At 43.1% G+C, this 26,378-nt stretch overlaps 1 protein-coding gene across 5 annotated transcripts in view; it reads left to right on the top strand.

Moving 5' to 3' along the window:
• Window positions 1–26,378, top strand: part of LOC138952260 (protein numb-like) — a 94,957-nt gene that overhangs the window by 21,495 nt on the left and 47,084 nt on the right. For 2 of the 5 annotated variants that reach the window (XM_070323885.1, XM_070323884.1), the window contains exons 2-3: window positions 22,915–23,074; window positions 23,774–23,848. In XM_070323885.1, coding sequence (XP_070179986.1) covers window positions 22,915–23,074; window positions 23,774–23,848 — 235 coding nt within the window. Of the gene's footprint in view, window positions 1–3,828; window positions 4,166–4,253; window positions 4,316–8,338; window positions 9,688–22,914; window positions 23,075–23,773; window positions 23,849–26,378 lie in introns of those variants that run through there. The other 3 variants (XM_070323888.1, XM_070323889.1, XM_070323887.1) reach the window with 3 other exon arrangements.

Genomic DNA, 26,378 nt, shown 5'->3' with positions numbered 1-26,378 from the left:
TTTAGATGTGTCCACTGATAGTAGGTTTGGTTGTGATCAATCAGAATAATGTGGGAATAAAAATGTATGACAGTTTGGTATGATGACATGTAATTCACATATGCTGAAATGTAATATTATACATGATATAATATTATTATGGCTGTTGCCATGACCATGAACCCCAAGAAAGGTTTAATGTTATGTAAATCAAAATACCAAAATCAAGCACCTATTAATCTGGTCTACGGCGCGGGAAGATTGAGGCCTTCGTAAACGTTCAACGTTGGCCAATAATGATTTTAACAATGTTGTGTCGTTTTGTATTATGTTTTATTTTGTTGATCAATTGATAAATATGTCTTCCCAACATATCACAAATCAAACAGAAATAAAGTCTTAGAGAACAACAATAATTATTGTTGCCGTCAAAACCTTGCCTCAACCGTTCTCACGAGATCATTTAATTTTTGTTTCTCTCTCTCTCTCTCTGTCTGTATGTATGTCTTTGTCTGTGTCTCCCTCTGAGTCTCTCCGCTTCTGTCTTTCTATGTCTGTCTCTGTCTATGTGTGTGTGTGTGTCTCTCTCTCTCTCTCTCTCGCTCCCGCTTTCTCTCTCTCTCATCTGACTCTTGGCACACAGGTCAAAGCAGAGGTTAACTTGAGTGCACGTGTACCTAGCAGGAGGAGGAGGGGGGGGTGTGATTTCTTGAATTAGCTGAGGGCGGTGAACATGTGTCTCAAAGCAGAGTTGAGTGCACGTGTACCTAGCAGGAGGGGGGGGGGGTGATTTCTTGAATTAGCTGAGGGCGGTGAACATGTGTCGTTGTTTGCCGTTGTCATGAGGACAGTTACTTTTGTTTTGTTTCGTTTTTTCCTCCAATTTTTTGCATTTTCACAACAGGCTTTTCTGTTTCAGTCTCATACATGGTGTCAATTGGAGAAAAAAAAACCACGGAACAAAACGGTAGTGCACTAGGTTTGGGAAAAAACACGACAGTACCTTATCTCTTTCAACCCGCATGGGGCCCTTCAACATGTGACAGACTGAAAAATGCACCGAACCCATTTGGTTCTTCGAGAGAATGTTTCCGTGAAAACCTTTTCAGTGCCTCAGGGTCAGCTCAGGGTCAGTGTCATAAGAGCCTACATGTATGACCGGACGAAGCCGGCCATGCAGTAATCATGTTTACGGAAGGGATATAAGACCGTTTTCAGCGGATTTTCACACTGCTAAAACCTGACTTTCTTGCAGTTGCTTTGTCTGCAATGCCTTAGAACTCTACAAATAGTTACGTTTTTCGCGTTTGTGTTGTAATTAGCAAGCAAACATCGTACATAGTAAAGTTAATCGACTTTGCTACAATTTGTAAAAACTAGGGCATTACCTGATACCAAAAAAATATATATATATAAATCCCATGCTGTTTTCAAATACAGCGTTTTGCTATTCACTTCAATATAATAGTAAATAACAATCAAGAAATAACGAAGTCTTTTCTTCTTCTTCTTCTTCGTCGTTCGCTTTCTTCATTTCCATTGTTGTCTGTCATGTGAGCGTAGATGCGTTGTGCTGCCGTTACGCGCCTGACAAGTCAGGCCCAGCACATCCGACTTCAGCTTGTTTTTATATCAGAGTGTTCGCTCTCCTAGATTGATTGCTTTACCGGGCTGCCGAGTTCAATCTACCCGTTTTCTGGATGGCCGTCGCATCTTCCGCATCCATGCTGACGCCCTGAGCTGTCCAGTCTGCTGTTGTATTCGCCTTCGGTGCCAGGTTGTGGGCATATCTGTCCTGTTGCCACCTCTGCCGGATGTGTTCCCCTAGCAAGTTGGATGTGATATGGGGGTGACATGGGGGTTTCAGCTAATGGGTCCAACCCCCCAGGTTTGTCTTCAGAGTTTTCCTTCTCCTAGGAATGCTGCCTACCTTGGCTAACGAGTCGTTCCTACCCAGCGCTTGTGGAAGCAGCAGTAACATGGAGTATCCTCGTCCGCCCAGCCAGCCGTTGGGAGCAAGCTCCTCGTCCGCCTGTCTGACCGTTGGGATGGGTGACTAGACGTCCTCTTCCGCCTTCGCTGCCGTTGGGAGTTCACTCTCCTCTTCCGCCAGTTCCGCCGTTGGGATGTCTAGTCTTGGTATTTCACCCATACCTGGGGATTTGTTTCATGGGCACCAGGGCGTATCCACACACGGGTGGGCCTGCGTACCGCACGTACGGAGAAAATCTCCTCCGCGCCCTTGCATTTTAGCCTGGGAGCATAGGGCTCCCAGTTTCCACCCAACGCCACGTGGAGGCAATGCATAGGACTTGTTGGTGAGAGGCTAACCGGCAGAAGAGACCTACGCGGATGGCTGCTCTCTTTTCGACCGGTGCTGCATGCAGCTTTGGCTAGCCAGCGATGAAGGCTGAAAGCGGATGCGACACTTAAGCACATGTATGTCAACGCCAACACGCTTGAGACGCATCACACAACCATTTGGGCTGGGTACGAAGTCTTTTAACCACAATTTCCCAGATATTTACACTTTTCATTTTGTTTCAATTCACACCACAAAACATACACTTCGCCTTTTGCTATTCAGTCTCAAGTCTAAATAATAATAGTATAAATCATAACTAATTTTCTTCACACCATCATAGACATAATGTTGCCTCACATGTTCAGTCTTTGTACAATCGTTGGTTTTCACAATAAATATTGCATTACTGTACTTGTCTAGTTTTTCTTTAACAATGTCTTTCCAAAAACAAAACTCAAAGACCACACTAGCTATTGCAACCTACTCCTATCTCTCGTCTCTCGGCTTCCTGGGTACAATGGTACCAAAGACTTACATTCAAATGCTTACATTTCCATGCTACCCACATTGTCAAAATACCAATAATTATTCAAAACAAATGTTAACTACTACCTAACTTCATTTCAGACCCACACCCATTATTATACACACATTTCACATTTAAACCATTAGTCGGCCCCCTGTCGATATTTATCGACTAAGAAGTTCCTTGTTATAATATATACTGCCCGTAGTCACAGTACTGAGGGTAAGGTTATTACTGCCTCTACTGAGTTAGTCACATAATTGAGGGATCAAGTTATTACTATCCGTAGCCAGAACTGAGGGTAAACTCATGTCACGGCGGCCGTAGTCACAGAATTGAGGGCCGTAAATTTGTCACTTTCACGGTAGTCAGAGAGCGGGAGTAATACTGATTAATTACTGCATTCCCTACTACCGTCCTCAGTCAGTTTCCAGTTGAAACCCGCAGTGACCAGAACCAGCTTTTACTGACAGACACTGGTACTGACAGACACTGACGGACAAGACTGACTGACAGACACTGACTGACAAGACACACGTAGCCTACCCGGCCAGCAACACTGAGCAACAAACGTCGGAATACATGTATACGGACATTGTAAGAAAATCAGTGTTGACAGGCTGATCAGAGCTAGAGGTAAGAATGTTCATGTTATTGAAATATTATGAACCGGGCCAAACAAACCAACAAACAAACAACAGTGACAGGCGAACAAATGTAAACTATCCTCCGCGGAATAAGGGGACAGACGTGACCATGCAGCACTCACAGAAACAAATCAGTTTAGTGACCGATCCGAGTCAAATTTGTCAATCTGAATTGACAATAATCGGCCATAGCTCGGCCATGTGCCTTGAGGCTACAACGGTATTCTGGCTTTCTGTCGTTACGACAATGCATTCCAATCCTGGTGGAAGGAATTTTTCCCCTAATCGATATGTGAATGAAAAGATCGGGCTTTGATCAGCACACCGTGCGCGATGTAGGCGGGGCATGTGTTGCTCATCAAGATGGTGCACATGCGCAGTGCCGCTTCTTCTGGTACCTTGCAGTAGCAGAGTAGCGAAGCGTGTTCTGATTTCGCTGGGGACGGATTATCTATCAAGTGTGTGCCGATGTACCACCGTCTCGTGTTTTCGGCAAGATTAATCTGTGTTTGAATGTGGACACTTGTGTCGGATGTGGTCTAGTTTTATTCAATAGAAGAACTGCATTGCACGGGTGTATTAATCACGCCAAACGGTGATCTGACCCACATCGAAGAAAATGACTGAATGACAGTGACCCCAGGATCTGTCGATCGGGTTCGCCTGATCACACCGTAAAATTCACAACCGGACGCGTGTCCTTTCAAGGTAAGCGTATATGCATCCGATTGGCATAATTTTAACTGACAGTTACTCCGATTTTGCTCCAGACAGACAGTAGCTTTTCTCAGAGCGGAGTAATACAACAAACATGGCTGACGACTTGCCTTGAAGTAATCAGTATTTTTTGAGAACTTGGTGAGTGTACGAACTAATACAAGCTAAAGTTGAACATGAAACACATGCTTAGTCGTTAGACAAACATTATTCTTGTGCATTCAGTCTGCTGCAGTTCATTTGGTGTCGATTTTGTGTTACTTTTTACCCCCTTCACTGAATCCCCGATCAGTGGCACTCAAAACGCCAGAGCAGACGTGTATCAAAATAATCAAGTCGATACCCGGCTGGTGTAAAGCTTGCCACTACTTTTTGTTTTAGCCCCCCTCTCTCTGTCTCTGAAATAGACTGTATGCATCTCCAGCACATCTCCAGAAAATGTCCACTCATCTGATGATATTTTCCCGAAATAGTACTTAGCTCATTGAAGGGTTAATCATGCACATGATGCAGTAGCAGATGTTTGGTAACCAATAATCATCAACTGAAAGAATGATGTCACTGCCAATTAACACTTGATATATATGTATCAGCGAGAGGCCAACGTACATGGTGTTACAGATTAATACCCAATTACCGTAGTTGTTTCTAATTGACCTGTACATCTACACATTTATGAATTGAGGTACTCACACAGTCACATGAAAGTTTACAATTATACCCTTCGTACGTGGGGTTGTAAAGTATTTAACTTTCGCAGGCTTGAAGAATATCTGCTTAGATACCAGCCAAGTAAACTGCAAAATCCACAAACATGCATGGTATTTTTTCTATGTAGTTTTAACGATTCTGTGAAAACTTAGCTTCAGATCATTCAATTGTTTATAATATAATTAAAAAATAATAATAATCATGGCCACACAGGCATTATTGTCTTTTAAAATGCGGCATATACATGTATACATTTTATGGTTACAAAACATTGCTTACAGAGAAACACAAACAAGCCTTCAACTGCTCAAACAAAAGACTCAGAGGAAAAATGTTATGATTTGATGATGAAACAAACCACCATCACAGCATGAGTATTGTCTACTTGTAGTTCTAACTAGAAGTCATAAGCTTGACTTATTTCGCTCTGCTGGAGTGAACTAGTGTTTTGGTCAATTGAAGCAGTTACTTTTGACCTAAGGCCCCCCCCAAAAAATTGTCTGTTTCTGGTAACATGGCTAAAAAAAAATAGGGTGGGTAGGTAGGGATTTTTTTTTTTTATTTTTTTTTTTACCCCCCCCCCCCCCAAATGTAGACCAATAAAACTAACTTTAAAAAATCGCGCAAAGAGACTGGATTCACTATACATAGAGACAAGACACTCAACACATTTACAAATCTGTGACAAAGACTGAAATCATCAGCGGACTTTCGTTTTCACACGTTTTTGTTGTTCATTTTCTCACCCTGTCCTTTACCACCAAAAAAAAGGAAAAAAAAGTTTAAGGTCGGCGCCGAAATTTAGGGTCGGTCGGGTGACCAGAAACAGACAATTTTTTGTGTGTGACCTAAACAATAAGCCCAACAGTGTGGAAAATACTGTATCATGTCAAGTTATCATGCCATTATGCATGAGGTGTTATAAATTAGATGCCTTTTATTTTGTAAAATGTAAGTGGCGTGAAGCATAGAATTAATGTTAAAACACTGGACAAGCACTTATTTTGAACTGTTATTTCCTCTTCTGTGAAAGCATGTTTCTCAAATTCATGTTGCACTTGCAATCCATGTACTTCAGATACTTAAAATGTCATGTATAATAAGACAGTATAAGGCCCCCCCCAAAAAATAGTCTGTTTACGGTAACCCGACCGACCCTATTTTTTTCGCGCGACCCTAGACTTTTTTTGGGCATTTGGGGGGAGAAAAAAAAAAAAGTAAAAATATGGTTTTTTGGAAAAAAAAAGAAAAAAAAATCCCGACCTACCGACCCTATTTTTTGGCCTATGTTACCGTAAACAGACGTGGTTTTTTTTGCCTAAGTATCTCAAAATACATGATTTAGTTTTAAACTTGAACGTGCTATTTCTGGTTGCTATGAACTTCCTATACTGCTGTAAGGTGAAAATGTTAAGATGCATTGTTATGCTTAAAATGGTACAGTAGTACAGTAGTACAGTAGTAGTAGTACAGTAGTACAGTAGTAAGGGAGTGGTTGGGGGAAGTCTCATTGTCTATGTTGATGTGTTTGCATGTTTTGTAATTTTCAAGGGCAGATCTCTTGCGATGGACTAACCTGATTAATTTTCATTATAATGCATTAAACAGAAATCGCTAGACTCTTAGAATTTGAATCCCTGGCTTTGCGAGGGGTGGTAGTTAACTAGTGGTCGTTTCCTCCATTGAGATCACTGGCCAAGTGAAATTATTTTATTTGATAAAAATGCCTTTGCTTCTGTACCAACGGAAATGAAGTGTTTAAAATGCTCTAACAATTTCCCATCTATTTATGCCTACAGTGTCTAGAGAATTCTAAATTTGGCTATGGTCATTTTTCTAATGTCCAATTTGATTTAAAACATTTTTTAAGGTGACAGATCTACGTATTCCATTCCTTCTTGTTTCCAGAGAAAGCTGTTGTTTTCACAATTCCAGGCTCTGGAGTAGTGTCATAGAGTGGCTTATTACTGTTAAAGAAAATCTAGATTTGCATAAATTTTGTGTGGACTGAGTGAAACTTCTGAAAGAGGGTGGTTGCTATGGTCTGTATGGTCAGTGTTGGTCTTTGTTGAGCTCAACTCCGAATATGCATGAATGAAAACTACACTTTTTGCCATAACTTGCTATAACTTATTGATTGTTGCGATACTTATCCATTTTAGCATCTAGCTGTCTAAATGTGGTGATACTCAAGGCAATTGAGAACCTAAAAAACCCAAATTGGTTGCTGGTTTTTGTGAAATTTTCAAGGTTTTAGAAGCTTTTAAGTTTAATGCGTATTTTGTAAAACGCTGCCGATTTCGTGAAATGGGTAGCGTTTTCCCAATTCCACAAAAAGGGCAAAAATGTTGCCGACGTATAAACATGAATACATACATAAAATGGACAATGATCTCAGTTGAACTGATCATTCAGCGCTCAAGGAGAAGCGAGGACCTATCCAGCAAAAGGTTGAGCACTTCTGTCCTCACAGTGGAACCCTCCTTATAAGACTTCAAATTACACTTACCAGGCACTTCTAATGTCATTGTAAATTGAGTACCCACCTGTGTCCCTAGTCTGGCCTGACCTTTGTCCAGCAGACCTCTTGCTCAGGAGTGGTCAGCAGATTATAGCCTTGCCATCAGGAATCTTCCCCCGACATTATAGATCTCTTTTCTCTCGAGTAGACTTGTGCTTAGTTGGTCCTTTTTCTCCCTCCAGTAAAAGTGATTGGTAGGTCTTTTCTCCCCACTAGACCAGTGCCCAGAAGGTACTCTTTCTTGGTGTTTTCTCTCCAGGAGGCTAATGCCCAGTGGCTATTACTTCATCAGATCGTTTCTCTCGGTCATTCTTGTTCAGCAGATCTTTTCTCTCGGTCGTTCTTGTCCAACATTGAGAAGGTCTTTCTCTTCCGTAGTGCCAGCTTTTCTGAGCTCAGCTTGAACAAACAATGACCTTTCTGTGGCCGCCTTGCTGTCACTGGATCCACTGCCTGCAGATAAGGAGGGTGCCTGGGTGGTGGCGTCTCTGTAGCTACACACCCACTGAGTTATAACTTATACACCTCAGGCTTTCTTTCTCTACCTCCATTCAGTGCGACTTTCTCCTAACGAACAGTGTGTAGTGAGTGTGCATTAGGCTCTCAGGTCTGAAGCAGAATGTGCGGAATGCCGTTGTCCCCTCTGTCCTACTGATTAGACGTGGTGACAGGGTAGTGAGGGACGGGGGGCGTTTCTTGCTTGGAGTCTCCATATGGTGTGCTTGTCGCGTACGCTGTTCTGTTTGTGGCTGTCAGCGTGTACCTTACCTAGGCTCGTATTACACGTGTCTGGCTGTTCAGTGAGTAATGCAGGGGAGAGGTTCAGGTGACTGGCTTGACCCCCGCACTCAGCGTGTGACAAATTTACGACTTCGTTTACATTCTGACAAGTCTTTTCGATCACATCGTGCAGTCTGTGTCATTTGTGTAGCAGATGCACCTGAGAGATATAATATATATTATGCGTGTTGCGAATAATTCGTGTGAACACAGTTTGCGGAGCTGTGAAACTTGAAGCGAACAGGTGGCGGAGCGGTGTTTTTAGAGTGGATGAGGCAGTTACATGCAAAGAATGGGAAGTGGGAGGGGTCGAGTCCCAACTGTGAAAGCTGGTTGGTCGTGACGCGACACAGAGGGTTCAGTTCGCTGTGAGCAGTCTACCTCTCCCTGTCCCCCTTTCTTCTTGGACCCTTGCCATCCATCCCTAGGGGACACGCGGGTTTGTCGCGCTGTGAACACTAGCACATAGGACACCGCGCTTTACTGTGACGTGTGTGTGGGTCCCTCGGCCGCATTCCTGTTGTCCCATTGTACGGTACATACGGTGACTGGTCTACACCACCTCCGTGTAACTCGACCAAGGACAAAAGCCAGCGAGGAACACAACTCATCGTGTTCTTTCTGTTTTACCTGTCCTCACACTTTTCAAACGGCTGGCCTGGCTTTTCGATCCACGGTGGACTCGTCTACAAGGAGAGAGTGGATGTGTGTAGTGGGTGATCGTTGGAGCAAGGTGGACGTTTGGAGGTCAGCTGTTTGTTGACTGACCCCCAGGGCCTGGCTTCACTGTCTCTTTCTGTGCCTGTGTTTGTCCAGGCAGGCCATTACTGCCGAATTGTTTTGCACCTCCTTTCCTGGACCCTAACAGAGTGCTTGGAGGTGACACCATTCTTTTCTACACGCTTCTCTGCTCCTCCCCGCTTCATAATCGGGATTAAAAACCTCGCCAAAAAGAGCAAGAGGAAAGGAAAACCTGTGGAATTCTCTGTCGCTATTCCGTGATTACCACGCCAAAACTGCGTTTTTTGTTACGCGATACGTCCACCTTGGTGGTAAAGAGCTGATTTGCTGTGATAGTGCGTGACGTCTTCATGCTAATGTAACAGGCATCGATAAAGGATTACAGTGTGGGGAGAAAAAGTAGCAGTGTTGCATATTGTGGATTACTTGACACGCGTGATGTAGACAGTAGAGGTCTGAACCCAGCCCTCGGCGTGTGACAAAAACACAGGACTGGATGCGTCGCATGATACGAAAAGCACAGGCCATCAGCGAGGCTGACATGAAAAAGAGGATTGTTGTTATCACCAGAGAAGAGTGTAGCGGGGCTGTGTAGACGCCAGGCTAAGCCTCTTGTGTCAGTGTCGCCTGAGGCCTGAGACACAGGAAAGGCAGGACGTCCCCAATTTTGTTCTATCATCGGCTTGGCCTGCACGGGACCAGTTTCACTGGTGCCAGACACGGCGACTGCTAGCTCGACAGGCGCTATGGAGAGAAAGGGGTAAGGGCTAGGCATAAATAACCTTACCATCCTGATAATGTCTATAATAATGATGTCACAGTCTGCGTTTGATATTTGCTGTGTGTATAGGTCTCAGTGTGTGAGAGAGACAATCAGAAAGAGAGAGAGAGAGAGAGAGAGAGAGAGAGAGAGAGAGAGAGAGAGAGAGAGAGAAGGAACGAGAGTCTTTACTTGTGGCCAGCCTAAACATTTTTTATCTTGTAAACTCTACTTTAGATTGTGTGTGTGTGAGAGAGAGAGACAGTATTTACTTGTGACCAACCTAAACATTTTGTATCGATCTGAATATCTTTTAAATTAAACTCTACTTTATATTGTGTGTTTGAGAGAGAAATATGGAGAAAACATCACTTTAACTCGCAGTCACAAGACTGACATTTGTGAATAGTTTTGCTGTATTTGGAGATCACTATCTTTGATGGTGGTAATCTGGGTCATTTGAAACTGCTATATTATGCACGGGCCTGTTTGTATTTTGCATTTTGTTCATAAAGCTGTGACTTTGTTGGCTTTATGATCAGTAATACTCATAGTCTATGACACAGCAACCACTTGAAGACAGCTGTGAGTAGGTGTGTAATTTGAACAGAATCGTTTTTGAATGATGAGGAAGGAGACTGAGGAGAAAGGAGTGGAGGTTCCCTGCAGGGTGGACCAAAATGCTAGTCAAGAAAGTCATGGTAGTTGTGATAAAGTAGGATTGATGACTTGGATGTGTGTAACTTGCCTTCACCTGAGTCTGCGGAAGATGTAAGCCTAATGTCAGAAAAGGATGGGAATGACTTGATTTTGAGGAACGTTGTACTCTACTTGATTTATGGATATTCTGTCACTGGCTTTATCTTCATTGATATGGCTTTACCTGCATCTGCCTATGTCTACGTGAGCAACTCATTCATAAACAGCAGCCCGGTTATTTTCAGACACGCTGACTGAATGCCAGTGTTGGAAAATGGAGAGATATTCTTGGAACTTTTTTTTAGCACCCCCACCTCTCTCCCAACAACTGGCTGTGAGTGTCTTGTATAATTTAGAAGAGGGGTACCATAGCTGTGTTTTGTCACAAACCATGGCCAAGGTGAAGTAATAGCCAGTGTGATCCTGTACTGCTGGCTAGATAAGACCGGTTAACAATTAATAGTAACGATCACTGGACAAGAGCCATTAATGAGAGAGTAACACTAAGTGGACAAGAACTGTTGTCCAGAAAGGAGCACTAGACAAGAACCAATAACAAGAGTATCACTAACTAGACAAAAACCGGTAACAGGACACTAACAAGAACTAAACAAGAACCATTTACAAGGCAGAAACAGTTCCTTGACCATTAACGTGACAGTAACTTGAACTACACAAAAACTGTTGATGATACAGTAGAACTAACATTAACAAGATTAAGAAGACAGTAACACTAACTAGACAATTTAGCAAGATATTTGAACGCTTAATTAAGTGTTGTAGAATCGGCCATGGTAGAGGACTCTTAGGTTGGGTTGGGTTACTTCCACTGAGTTACTTCCCCTGTTTATGTACGTCATGCAACGTCTCTCGCCTTGCCACCAGGCGATGCCTCTCGACTACATTTTGTTTCCAACACCAACAAGATGCAGCGCCCTGAAGCTCATTCATAATTCACTCACTTTGATTTAAATTAATTACCATACTTGTGGACAGTGGTGCGTTTTCGAGCAAATCGGGCTGTGTGCATCTAGATTTAATCTGGGAATCCCTGGATTCATCAAATTCGCCAGCACTCCTCCCAAACAGTCGAATCAATAGTATCCATTTAATGCTTAACTAGACATGTAACGTTAAGGAGACAGTTAAGGGTCGATTGCCTCATAGTGCCGCAGGTGTGGAACAAGTTATTGAGGTGTTCAGACAGTCCTTCCCGTGTAGAGAATGGGAACCAGGTGGTGTTGATGCTAATGCCGACTCAGCGGGTAGTGGCCTCGGATCCCTTGACACAGAAAGGCCTGGGATCAAGTTAGCAGGCCGTTACCGTGTGGAAGTCAGGTTTCACATCATCCATGGCTTCAGTACCCGGCTCCTCAAGTGGCTCTATTTGCACGGCACTTTGCCGGGCTGCAGGGCTATTTCCGCCTGCATGCAGACTACTGCTGGCTTGCAATCAAGAGGATGTGATGTATAGCTCTAGACGAGTGATGTACGGAGGACTGTCACTGTGCGAGTGTATGTAGAAAGGTGGAGAACTGCGGGGTATTGTCACATTGCGACTACCAGGAGTGGATCAATACATTATCTATAATATGCTGCCTTATTTGCACCCGCGGTTCATAACCGCTGGATTGGATCAAACAATAGGCTATCTATGATTAATATGCTACCTCGTTTTCACCCATGGTTCATAACCGCTGGATTGGGTGAAATAGACTATTTATTATATATATGTTGCCGTGTTTGCACCCGTGGTTCATAACCACTGAATATTCTAAACAGAACGAGTTATTGTCCGAGGAAGAGCATGCTAGATCGTACTTAGCAAGTCGAGCTACTACCCCCCGCGGGTTATGGGGAAGAATTTACCCGATGCTCCCCAGCATGTCGTAAGAGGCGACTAACGGATTCTGTTTCTCCTTTTACCCTTGTTAAGTGTTTCTTGTATAGAATATAGTCAATGTTTATAAAGATTTTAGTCAAGCAGTATGTAAGAAATGTTAAGTCATTTGTACTGGAAACTTGCATTCTCCCAGTAAGGTCATATATTGTACTACGTTGCAAGCCCCTGGAGCAATTTTTTGATTAGTGCTTTTGTGAACAAGAAACAAATTAACAAGTGGCTCTATCCCATCTCCCCCCTTTCCCCGTCGCGATATAACCTTGAACGGTTGAAAACGACGTTAAACACCAAATAAAGAAAAGAAAGTCGAGCTACTGCTAACTAGCACCGTGGGCATCATGTGTCGTGAGGACAATCTCTGTTCGGGCAGCGCCACAATCTGGTACATAACTACGTCAGGATCAGATTATATTTGTTAACAATGTTTTTATCATTCGTCTTCGTCATTCATTTTGACTTAGACGGAAATCGATATGCATTGATACTTGATAGCGGGATTTTGTTTCTGGCAAGTGCACGCTTCCTTGTTCTCTCTCCCCCCCCCCCCCCCACACACACACCCTGCCAGTCGTTTTGTGTGTGTTTTTCTGGTCTTTATATAGCTGCCGTTATTTATTGCTTTTATGGAAGTACATATCATTATCTGACAAATTCATAATAATTATTTCCTGCTCGCTAAAGCAAGTGGTAACTGCATTTCAAGGCAGAGGAAGTGAACTTTTCAGTCTTTAGTACAGTGGAACACGCCCTTTTACGACCTCGAAAAATGTAAGAAAATGAGGTCTTAAAGAGAACGGAGTCTTAAAATGGGGGTACATTTATAGAGTTCATGAAGCGAAAATCTGTGAAAACAGGGTCTTAAAAGGAGGTAGTGTTAAACTGAGGGTCTTAAAGGGGGGGGGGGGGGTCATTGTATACGATGTTTCATCGCCAAGTAGGGGGTGGTTAATTGACGCGTGGAATGTGAAGCACTTAGGTTTGGAAGGCTTGTTTTATCGGCAACAGGGAGTTAGAATGTCGATCAATATGTGGTCAATATGGCCCTTTCACCATCAAGGAACTTGCCTTCCGGAACACTGAATTCATATCGATTTTTCTGACACTCTTAAATGTCATTGCCCGGCGAGGAGTCCTTTTTTTTCCCTCTCGTTCGTCTGCTGCTTCGATACATGAGTACACTAAATTTACTTACTTTTCTTGTAGAAAGGGTATGTACCACTGGAAGATTGTGGTGAAAAAGTATCATGAATGAAAAGAAGAGTCAGTGTTCTCAAGCAGAGAAGATACAGGTTCAAAGTAACTACACACTTTTCGCATAGCAAATATACACATTGATGTAATGTCCAGTTTACGTACACGAGAGAAAACATAAATACAAATTACTAAACTATATTTTTGCTATCACAGTATTAGCAGAATTACATACCAAACTGCTTTTTATATTCTTTTTTTTTATTTTTAGAAGTCGTTCTTGATTATAACACATTTTTCAACAACAGAGAAAACCGTAGTTTTGGAAAGAACCATTTGTGCATCTTCTTCACAAACAAGGAGAAAGCAACTGAGGATAAGCGTGGAGTTTCTTGCCCAAATTATCAGACAGGACAAGACAGGGGAGGGAGTGCAAACTTCGCCTCCAGCCTAATACACAGCTGGCATAGGCACCAACACTTTGCACCTGCAAGGGTTTTTCAACCTGTATCACTATCATCATCAGAAAGTAGGCACCCGTGCATTTTCCGTTTTAATAAAAAGTAGAGTTTCTGTGTCAAGTTTGTGAAAGCGTGCTACATGTACCTGGGGAAAAGGTTAGGTCGTGATTTCGTGATGCCCTACATCACTGTGCCATTGAGCTGCGGAGCTGTAACATTGCAGACAATGCGTTTTTTGCGTTTGCGTTTTGGGGCTGTGTGGTACAAAACTAGCAGCTGCATCGTCTCAGCTGCCAAATCAGATAACGTAATTGAAATGGTGCATCTAATTAGTCAATTTAGTGTGAGCGTTCCTTCCCGGTCATATTGTCGGGTATCGATCTGCAGTGGAACATGATGGCGAGTTTTGCAGACTGATAAGTTTCAAACGGGAACGCCCCACTAGTCCGAGGGTTCACTAGTCCGAGGGTTCATTAGTCCGAGGGTTCACTAGTCCGAGGGTTCACTAGTCCGAGGGTTCACTAGTCCGAAGGTTTACTATAGACGCTTTCTTTTCCAGTTCGTCCCACTAGTCCGAGGGTTCACTAGTCCGAGGGTTTACTATAGACGCTTGATTTTCCAGTTATTATACCGCCCCTTAAAAGGCGGTATATAGGTTTCACTGTGTCTGTCTGTCTGTGTGTGTGTGTGTGTGTGTGTGTGTGTGTGTGTGTGTGTGTGTGTGTGTGTGTGTGTGTGTGTGTGTCTGTCCGCAAATAGATATCCGATGTTTGAGAACCGATTTCAATGAAATTATGTGTGAGGCTGTAGTACAACCCAGGCTCGATCCTCTCCATAATTCAGGTCGGTGGGATAACTAATTGACCCTCACGGGCAAAAGGAAACCCGAGGTGCTATATAATATGACTAAAAACTGTAGGCAGTTCGATCACGTAATTGTCCAGTCGGGGCGGTATCCTGATAAATGTAATATCCTTTCTTCAGTCAAAATATAAATAACTAAGTTTCTTGGGGGAAATAGTCTGAGATTTCTTCAGTCAAAATATAAAACACCACATTATCTTTTTGAATGAAAACAACTCAGTGTTTTTATGAGAATATTCTTCGATTTGGTTCCCACAGCAGTGAAAAACACACGCACGCACGCACACGCACATCCACGCACACATACACACACAAAATAAAAACAAATCAAATTGAATATCCTTTGTTCAAGCGTCTATAGTGAACCCTCGGACTAGTGAACCCTCGGACTAGTGAACCCTCGGACTAGTGGACCCTCGGACTAGTGAACCCTCGGACTAGTGAACCCTCGGACTAGTGAACCCCTCTCGTTTCAAACAAACAAAAGATCTGGAACCTTTCAGTCACGGATTGCTTGTGATTTTTAGACAGGAAGAAAATGTGATATGGGTTCGGGCCGTTCCACTGTACATTGCGGTCACGACCCGTAGTCTGAGCTGAGCGGTGTAAACGCCTGTGAAAGTTGTGCAGACATTTGCGGTAACGAGCCGCTAGCAGTGAGCAGTTTACACGGCATCTGACTCAGGTGTAACTCGACCCACTTTAATCGCGCCGCTATTTGTGTGGGAGTGTTGTGGTTTGAGAGGGGCGGCACATGTATCAGTTTGTTCCTTTGGGCTTGGTGCTGAAGTCACCTGTCAAAAGCTTTCTCCCATGAGGAGGCGAGATGGACTCATTGACACTGAATCTGAGAGAGAGAGAGAGAGAGAGAGAGAGAGAGAGAGAGAACTCGAAAACTTTATTACCGAGGGATGATAGCATTAGAGAGAGAGAGAGAGAGAGAGACCACACACACACACACACACACAGAGAGAGTTTACTTTTCATTCATTTTACTCTCACCTCAAACACACAAGTTCAAACACACGCATCTCTGTCAGTCCGCCTGTCTCTCTCTCCACACACACACACACACACACACACACAACCGGGAAAGGGAAAAAAAAGTAAGTACATGTACTATGCCAAGCAGCAAGGTGGTTTTTGACTCACATGCGAAGCAAAAGTGAGTCTATGTACTCACCCGAGTCGTCCGGCCGGCCGGAAAACTTTAACGTTGAATATTTCTTGGACACTATTCAGTCTATCAGTACCAAATTTGGCAAGATGGTGTATGATGACAAGGCCCCAAAAAACATACATAGCATCTTGACCTTGCTTCAAGGTCAAGGTCGCAGGGGCCATAAATGTTGTCTAAAAACAGCTATTTTTCACATTTTTCCCATTTTCTCTGAAGTTTTTGAGATTGAATACCTCACCTATATATGATATATAGGGCAAAGTAAGCCCCATCTTTTGATACCAGTTTGGTTTACCTTGCTTCAAGGTCAAGGTCACAGGAGCTCTTCAAAGTTGGATTGTATACATATTTTGAAGTGACCTTGACCCTGAACTATGGAAGATAACTGTTTCAAACTTAAAAATTATGTGGGGCACATGTTATGCTTTCATCATGAGACACATTTGGTCACATATCATCAAGGTCAAGGTCACTTTGACCCTTATGAAATGTGACCAAAATAAGGTAGTGAACCACTAAAAGTGACCATATCTCATGGTAGAAAGAGCCAATAAGCACCATTGTACTTCCTATGTCTTGAATTAACAGCTTTGTGTTGCATGACCTTGGATGACCTTGACCTTGGGTCAAGGTCACATGTATTTTGGTAGGAAAAATGTGTAAAGCAGAAGGTCAAGCATGTGAGTCGTATGGGCTTTGCCCTTCTTGTTCACTAATGTGTAAAATGAAAGCCTAGAGGCAGAGTCGAGTGACCAACAGCTAGGTATAAAGAGAGTGACCAACAGGTAGGTAAGCGCTGAATGCTGATAGGACAGGTCACTGAAGAATCACCACACGACACAGGCTGATATTTATCTGCTGAAATACAGGCCTATCTGTGCATAAGTGACCCAGTTACATCACACACAGAATTGTTCACTGCTATATATTGCTGAACATCAAAGTAGGCCGTGTGACATGAGAAACAGCTGCTGCTGGGTTTAATGTTTCAAAACCAGAATAAAGTTGTATGATTGCACATAACGCATTGTTGCAGACTTGTACAACCTTTGCAGGGTTTTATTTACTAGTGCGCCCTGTGCCATTGGCGCATTAAATCTGAAAATGTCCCATCACAATTTCCTTCAGTGCGTCAAAGGGCACATTGAAATTACGTACTACTGCGCCACCAAATGTACACTTTACATCGGATTAAAAACACACACACACATACAGAGATAACACGATATAGCGGCTAATTTTCAGATGGCACCATATTGCATCCTTTTGCATCTTTGGTCAAAACGCGTACAGGCCTCTTTGGCGCTTCTTGTCTTCAACTATGTCCCATCAGAATTTGGTTGAGTGGGACAAATGTCCCATTGCCTTTTTCTCCCAGGCTAAACCCTGCCTTTGTAGATGAACTGTAGCTAGAAGGCTAAAATTGTATGCAAGGAGTTGAGAAATAAATGTAGTGCAGAATGGTGAAGATGGCATGATGTAATGTGAACAAAAGCAATACAGTGGACGCCGCTTAATAAAACCGCGGTTAATAGAGCCAGCCGCTTATAAAAGCCGATTTCAGACGGTCCGGATTTATCACTATATCTTATGTATTAGAAAAAGCCGGTTAATAAAACCAACCCGCCGCTTATTAAAGCCAGTTTTCTCAGAGAAATCACGTAGTTTGTGACTAAAACTCACATTATCTTGTTCTGATGTGGAAGACGACCAACAAACAAACACTCATAAAATCGTTCTTCTCTGACGAGTAATGGTTCGTGACGGTGACAGTGAAATTATTGATGTACCGAAGTGATCAAAGTACACGTACATGTACATAATTAAAACAAAAGTTCAACATCCTTCGTGAAGTTTTGTTTAGATTCAAACAAGTGTAAATGACGAAAGAAAGTGACTGAGTGACGTAAACAAAAGAGATTTTTTTTTCTTTCGAAAATGACGTATTCCTGGACCGCCGGTTAATAAATCCGCCGCTTATTAAAGCCATTTTTCGTCGGTCCAGAAGTGGTTTTATTAAGCGGCGACCACTGTACAAGAAAGACAGTTGCATTCAAATTAGAAACTAAAATCTTGACATGAACACATTTCTGCAGATGTTATGTCAGAAGAGTACCCATAAATTCTGCCTCCAGAATGGTTTGTGACATTTAAGTTTTCAGGTGTCCAATTTTTTTGGAAAGTGGAAAAATGTATAGTGTTTAGTAGAACTCTTTTTTTTTAAACCTTCAAAAATGTGAATACATCAGGCCTTAAAATAGAGGTACAATTTACAGAGGTTATAAAAAGACAATGTGAATACATCAGGCCTTGAAACGGAGGTACATTTTACAGAGGTTATAAAAAGAAAATCTGAATACATCAGGCCTTGAAACAGAGGTACATTTTACAGAAGTTATAAAAAGACAATGTGAATACATCAGACCTTGAAATAGAGGTACATTTTACAGAGGTTATAAAAAGACAATGTGAATACATCAGGCCTTGAAACAGAGGTACATTTTACAGAAGTTATAAAAAGACAATGTGAATACATCAGACCTTGAAATAGAGGTACATTTTACAGAGGTTATAAAAAGACAATGTGAATACATCAGGCCTAGAAATAGAGGTACATTTTACAGAAGTTATAAAAAGACAATGTGAATACATCAGGCCTTGAAATAGAGGTACATTTTACAGAGGTTATAAAAAGACAATGTGAATACATCAGGCCTTGAAATAGAGGTACATTTTACAGAGGTTATAAAAAGACAATGTGAATACATCAGGCCTTGAAATAGAGGTACATTTTACAGAGGTTATAAAAAGACAATGTGAATACATCAGGCCTTGAAATAGAGGTACATTTTACAGAGGTTATAAAAAGACAATGTGAAGAAGCAAGGGCCAAGGTCTTTAAATGGGAGAAGTCTTAAATTGGGGGTTCTTAAAACTACAAAGGGGGGGGGGGGGGGGGGGGGGGGGAGGTTTCCACTGTATTTGAGGGATTGAGCCTGAAACATAAAGAGGAAAAAAGTAGTTATGATGAGTCCAGCGCTCTTTCACAAGCCTCTTAACCTATTAGCAACATGAACCAGCTTCAAGGCAAGATGTTATCACCCCATTTGTCGCTAATCTCTCTTCTATCTGTTTATCAGGGTACAAGGAAATGTATAGATCCTGTTAATTGGGTCATTATCTGCCCTTTATCTTCCTCAAGCACACTTTCTCATACCATGGCCCAAGCAGCATATTTGAAAGCATGCGCAGATAGTGAGCTGTTCTCACCAGGTATGGATTATGTCTGTGGCTTGTTGCAATTTACTTGTACATGTATGTGTTGCTCTTCACCTGGGAGGGGCGATCCTATTCATGCAGAAGTACACATTAGATGTATCATTGATCTGTAGTCAGAATGATTGAATGAGTTCATGACCTCTAGCCAAGTTCATCTGCTTTGTTTGTTTTACGGTCAAGATTTTGCACAGTTGATAATGATGGAGAGCGTTGGTTTCCTTATTTATTTGTAAATTGTGTTCAGAATGTGAAGAACTTTGTGTTGGCGCATGACATTCACAATCCCAAGAGTGGTGCAGTGAAGCCTGTCAGCAGAGATAAGTGGAACTCCCTTCCCAAGAGTGGTGCAGTGAAGCCTGTCAGCAGAGATACAGTGGAACTCCCCTCCCAAGAGTGGTGCAGTGAAGCCTGTCAGCAGAGATGCAGTGGAACTCCCCTCCCAAGAGTGGTGCAGTGAAGCCTGTCAGCAGAGATGCAGTGGAACTCCCCTCCCAAGAGTGGTGCAAGTGAACCCTGTCAGCAGAGATACAGTGGAACTCCCCTCCCAAGAGTGGTGCAGTGAACCCTGTCAGCAGAGATGCAGTGGAACTCCCCTCCCAAGAGTGGTGCAGTGAAGCCTGTCAGCAGAGAGTGGAACTCCCCTCTCAAGAGTGGTGCAGTGAAACCTGTCAGCAGAGAGTGGAACTCCCCTCCCAAGAGTGGTGCAGTGAAGCCTGTCAGCAGAGATGCAGTGGAACTCCCCTCCCAAGAGTGGTGCAGTGAAGCCTGTCAGCAGAGATGCAGTGGAACTCCCCTCCCAAGAGTGGTGCAGTGAAGCCTGTCAGCAGAGATACAGTGGAACTCCCCTCCCAAGAGTGGTGCAGTGAAGCCTGTCAGCAGAGATACAGTGGAACTCCCCTCCCAAGAGTGGTGCAGTGAAGCCTGTCAGCAGAGATGCAGTGGAACTCCCCTCCCAAGAGTGGTGCAGTGAAGCCTGTCAGCAGAGATACAGTGGAACTCCCCTCCCAAGAGTGGTGCAGTGAAGCCTGTCAGCAGAGATGCAGTGGAACTCCCCTCCCAAGAGTGGTGCAGTGAAGCCTGTCAGCAGAGATACAGTGGAACTCCCCTCCCAAGAGTGGTGCAGTGAAGCCTGTCAGCAGAGATACAGTGGAACTCCCCTCCCAAGAGTGGTGCAGTGAAGCCTGTCAGCAGAGATGCAGTGGAACTCCCCTCCCAAGAGTGGTGCAGTGAAGCCTGTCAGCAGAGATAAGTGGAACTCCCTTCCCAAGAGTGGTGCAGTGAAGCCTGTCAGCAGAGATGCAGTGGAACTCCCCTCCCAAGAGTGGTGCAGTGAACCCTGTCAGCAGAGATGCAGTGGAACTCCCCTCCCAAGAGTGGTGCAGTGAAGCCTGTCAGCAGAGATGCAGTGGAACTCCCCTCCCAAGAATGGTGCAGTGAAGCCTGTCAGCAGAGATACAGTGGAACTCCCCTCCCAAGAGTGGTGCAGTGAACCCTGTCAGCAGAGATGCAGTGGAACTCCCCTCCCAAGAGTGGTGCAGTGAAGCCTGTCAGCAGAGATACAGTGGAACTCCCCTCCCAAGAGTGGTGCAGTGAAGCCTGTCAGCAGAGATACAGTGGAACTCCCCTCCCAAGAGTGGTGCAGTGAAGCCTGTCAGCAGAGATGCAGTGGAACTCCCCTCCCAAGAGTGGTGCAGTGAAGCCTGTCAGCAGAGATGCAGTGGAACTCCCCTCCCAAGAGTGGTGCAGTGAAGCCTGTCAGCAGAGATACAGTGGAACTCCCCTCCCAAGAGTGGTGCAGTGAAGCCTGTCAGCAGAGATGCAGTGGAACTCCCCTCCCAAGAGTGGTGCAGTGAACCCTGTTAGCAGAGATACAGTGGAACTCCCCTTTTAAGACCCCCCCCCCCCCCCCCCCCCCAATTTAAGACCCTGTTTTCTTACACTTTCTGTTCATAACCTCTGTAAATTTACCCCCATTTTAATACGCCCTCCTTTTTAAGACCTGGTTTTCTCAGATTTTTACTTGTACTTGTGCGACGTTGTAGGTTTATAGAAAACCTGTTCGCCGATCTTGGTATGAAAAATAAGCTGCTGTGCATGGGCTCTAGCATAGGCAGCTTGGGATGTATATATTCCTAGTAGAGTTCCAGTGCCTGTCTAGTTTTGGAGGCCTTCAAGGGGAGGTTCCACTGTTCTGTAGAAAGTCACAACTCTTGTGGTATCTCTGGTGTAAGTACTTTTTAATGTTGGGTTTGGAGCAGAGAGAGATGGATCTGTTTATTGGCCTTTGCTACCTTCACAGATCGGAAAAACACTTTCTTTCCACCACAGAGTTCAAGTTTGTGTTTTACATCATTTATATTATCAGTTTGAAGGGAAATTAAATGCTTGTTGTCACGTTAATCAAAAGAAAAAAGGTACACAAATAGGTCTGTGCAATATAAAGCGAAAGTACATTCTATGCATTGCACAGTCCTACACTTACAGTCATGGTGAGAGAATTCCTTGTTGAGAGTTGCATGTCTGAAGTGAAGAACTCTTGTTTTTTCCGTTTGATATGTTTATCTGGTGGTTTACATTGAAGTATGCCAAGTTGATTTGCGCAGTTTTTGGAGAACAGTATGCCAAGGCGGCCGTTCAATTAATCGAGAGGCACTAGAGCTAAGATTGAACAGTCTGCTGTTTCTCCCTGACGTTGTTTACCCCGGGGCTTCAGGGCCTGCAAAGTTGCAACTGCTTGCCTCGGCAGCTGATTTGTTTACACTGCACAAGTGGAACTCTGTCAGCCTCAAAAAAGCTTAATAAGTGTGTTTACATTGGCTGCAGGACAGGAATTGTCCTGTGATTGCTTGCCTTTTCCTCACAGTTACTTATTTTGAGTGGATTGTTTTTCTCCCACTTTGAGGTAGAAACCTCTTGAACGTTTCACTGTTGTTTTCTATTTTGCTCTATGTTTGGAAATGTTTGGCAAATATGAACACAAAGTGTTATTGTATTCAGACTCAGAGGCTTAACTTTCCAACAGTGTTGCATTGCCCCATCCCAAAGGAATTGCATACTGTGCAGATGAATGCATGGCAGTGTTTGTCTGTGCACTTATGTGCATGAGTATACTGTATGTGAAGGTGTAGTTTAAGCAAGGCATGTGGTAGACTAAAGTTCATGTATGAGGGTGAGACATTACTGTGACTGCCATAATAACAATAACAACACTTTATTGTCCATTAAAATGTTACATGAAAATGGAACATTTGCTTCGGCACACCCAGCCTGCCTGTAAACAATTATAACAACAATTGGACAAAAGGACAACACACATAATCTGATTCCCCTCTGAAATGTACAGCTACACTGTCAACCAGACACTCAGACATCAAGTCAGTGAATACCTTCAGAAAGTTGCCAACTCTGTAGAAAAAAACCTATCCCCACCCCGGACTGGAATCCAGACACATTTACTGTGACTTAGCAGGCTTTCATGTGATTGAATTCCTGGCGTCTGTCAACCTGACTTGGACTTGGATGTTGCAGAAGCAAGAGCTTCCCCTGCTACTGGAATATAATGCTAATGATAGACTCTGTGATGTTGCAGAAGCAAGAGGTTCCACCGCTACCGGAATATAATGCTAATGATAAACTCTGTGATGTTGCAGAAGCAAGAGGTTCCCCCGCTACCGGAATATAATGCAAAGCCTGAAGCGGCGGCTGAGCTTCCGGAAGAAGAAGGACCATGTTCCCGAGTGTTCCAAGCCGCACCAGTGGCAGGAGGATGAGAAGAAGGTCCGCGAGGGCACCTGCAGCTTCCAAGTCAGGGTGAGTACTGTCATAGGGAAGAGGATAAGTACTTTGTAAAGAAACTGAGATCTATGAGTAAGTACTGAACAAGAAAAAGAGATGAGTCAAGTCCTACGAAAGAAAAGATGGTGAATAAGTACTGTATTGCAAAAGAAAAGATCAATGAGTGTGTACTGCAAAAGAAAAAGAGGTCTATAAGTAACTATTGCACACAAAAAAGAGGACCACAGATGGCTTGTCAGACCGTAAACATTTCCTTTAGTTTTGTTATGATCTTCTGCTCTGTGATGTGGTAGTTCTTTGTTGATTATCAATTTTTTCTAATTTCTTTCTTTATCTGTCCGCCTGTCTCAGGGTCTGTCTGTCTTTCTTTCTGTATTCTGTATGACTTCTTCTGCTGCATTCATGGGCAGCAACTCCCACGTGCACTCAAGTTTACCACAAGTACGTGCGTTTTACATGAATGACAGTGTTTTACTCCACCATTTAGGCAGCCATACTCAGTTTTCAGGGAATACTGTATGACAAGTGTTACACAAGTGTGCTAATCTACATGCTTGTTTATCTCCACCAGCACTTCTGTGTATTAAAGTTAGTGCTTGTGAATCACATTAACTCGTTCAAAGTTCACTTTTCTATTCAACCCTAATTAGACATGCATGTGAAGAGGGTTTCACGCCATGTGTGTCTAACGAGGTCACCCACGTTATGTTGCAGTACTTGGGTTGCACGGAGGTGTTCGATTCCCGCGGCATGCAAGTGTGTGAGGATGCCGTCAAGGCTCTCAAAGCTGTGAGTACATGTATACCCTAATGTTGAATCTTCTTTTATGACCTTTTTACATTTAGTCAAGTTTTGACTAAATGTTTTAACATAGAGGGGGAATCGAGACGAGGGTCGTGGTGTGTGTGTGTGTGTGTGTGTGTGTGTGTATGTGTGTGTCTGTCTGTGCGTGTGTGTGTGTGTGTGTGTGTAGAGCGATTCAGACTAAACTACTGGACCGAAATTTTACATGAGAGTTCCTGGGAATGATATCCCCGGACGTTTTTTTCGATAAATATGTTTGATGACGTCATATCCGGCTTTTTGTAAAAGTTGAGGCGGCACTGTCACACCCTCATTTTTCAATCAAATTGATTGAAATTTTGGCAAAGAAATCTTCGACGAAGGCCAGACTTTGGTATTGCATTTCAGCTTGGGGGATTAAAAACTAATGAATGAGTTTGGTCAATCTGAAAATTGTAATTAAAATTATTTTTTTATAAAACGATCCAAAAATAATTTCATCTTATTCTGCGTCATTTTCTGATTCCAAAAACATAAACATATGTTATATTTGGATTACAAACAAGCTCTGAAAATGAAAAATATGAAAATTATGATTAAAATTAATTTTCCGAAATCGATTTAAAAACAATTTCATCTTATTCCTTGTCGGTCCCTGATTCCAAAAACATATAGATATGATATGTTTGGATTAAAAACAAACTCAGTAAGCTAAAAAGAATAGACATACAGAAAAGCGTGTTATCCTGCTCAGCGCGACCACTACCGCACTGTTCTGCATGGCTTGTCGATTTCACTGCCTTCACTGCCTTTGCCACGAGCGATGGTCTGACGAAACTACGAGTATGTGGTCTTGGTGAAAAAAAGCAGTGCGTTCAGTTTCATTCTGTGAGTTCGACAGCTTGACTAAATGTTGTTATTTCGCCTTACACAACTTTTTGTTGTTGTATCTTCTTCCTCAGAGTATGCCAGTACATTCAGTAAGTTGTAATGTAACACCCCCCCCCCCCCCCCTTTAAGACCTCCCAGAAAATAAGAAAACCAGGTCTGGAAAGGCAGTATGTCATAAACTGGAAATAGATTTACAGGGGTTATGAACAGTCAATTTGAAAAAGCAATGTCTTGTGTGTGTGTGGGGGGGGGGGGGGGGGTGGAGTCTTGAAAGGGGTGGATGGGATGAGAGTGTCTTGAAAGGGAGGGGAAGGGGGGGGGGGGGTCCCCAGTACACCGCATCATCTTTCACTGCCTTTCTTATCTTCTGGCCTGTGAGTCATGGGCCGGCATGATGCTCCAGTCATTAACAGGGTCATGATGCAAGCACTATATAGCCGGTGTCTTAGGGAAAGGCATTTCCTGCGTTCGAAGGGAGACGCCTAACAGGTACCATAATTAAGGGTGGTCTGGTTTCTTTTACGTGTCTGCCGAGGTGCTGCGCTGGGGTAAAACCATACCGCTTATCAGTAAACAATGAAGATAAGATGTTCCCTTCCCCCTTTCACTGACTCGTGCACACTACCCCCATGCAAAGAGTCAGGATGCTACCTCAATTTGAGCACGCTGACACAAAAATATAAACCTTTCAGCATTACAAGCTGGTTATTGCGCTGGTCCTTTACGTACCGCAAAACAGCGCGAAAATCAGAATTCTCTTGACTTGTTCATACATACACGTGGTTTGTCAGAAATTGTGTGCATTCTCTGTTATTGTCGGTTTTTTTTTAAAGCTGTTTGTGTTAGCTAATTCTTGTGTCTTTTTAGGACTCGCATCTACCGCCTAAAAAGAAAAGAAAAAGCGACACATACGGACAAAGTGAAGTGCTAATTCTTTTTTTGTACTGACTTTGGTTCACCTGCAACCAGACATTTTTACCTGCTTGCTATTGATTTGATACATTGTTGCCACATTCTCACAGGCCGACACAGATGTCCCGGCCGTTCAGTGTTTGTAAATTAACGTTGAAGGAGACCTTGTTACATGTATGTAAAAAGTTGGTATCAAGTTATATCCTATAATTACACGTGAGGGAGACACTCATGAGATAACAAACCACACGTTTTAAGGTCATGTCAAACGAGTTTGGCAGGGACCTGCTTTTCGACTGCTTATGATGCCAGTCACCGAGACAAACGTCATTATGGAAACCTTTTACACTATTCTGTTTCTCCTGGTAGAAGTTTCAAAACTTTCAGGTCACGCTACACTTTCTAGAGTGACGTGTCTTTGCATTGACGTCACTGAGATTGAACGAGGCTTTGAAATAGCTTGGATGAGGTTCCAAAAGAAGCGTCTTCAATTTGGACGCGTCCACTGCGTGACGTTTTGATTAAAATACACGTATACAAGTTCCGTATGTAGGATAAAAAGAATACTACATGAGTTGTTGTGTCGTACCAGATGTACACTCGTTGTTTTTTTCAAATGGTGAACAGCTCGCTATCGCTCGCAGTTCAACATAAAAAAATTACCTTGTGTAAATCTGGTACGATACAGTAACCCATGTAGTATACTCCATTTTTTGTTGTTAAAACGTTTGGT

Source organism: Littorina saxatilis, linkage group LG17 (assembly GCF_037325665.1).
Source record: "Littorina saxatilis isolate snail1 linkage group LG17, US_GU_Lsax_2.0, whole genome shotgun sequence".
Lineage (NCBI taxonomy): Eukaryota > Metazoa > Mollusca > Gastropoda > Littorinimorpha > Littorinidae > Littorina > Littorina saxatilis.
The sequence above is the reverse complement of the archived record's forward strand: the minus strand, read 5'-3'. Positions and strand labels throughout refer to the sequence as shown.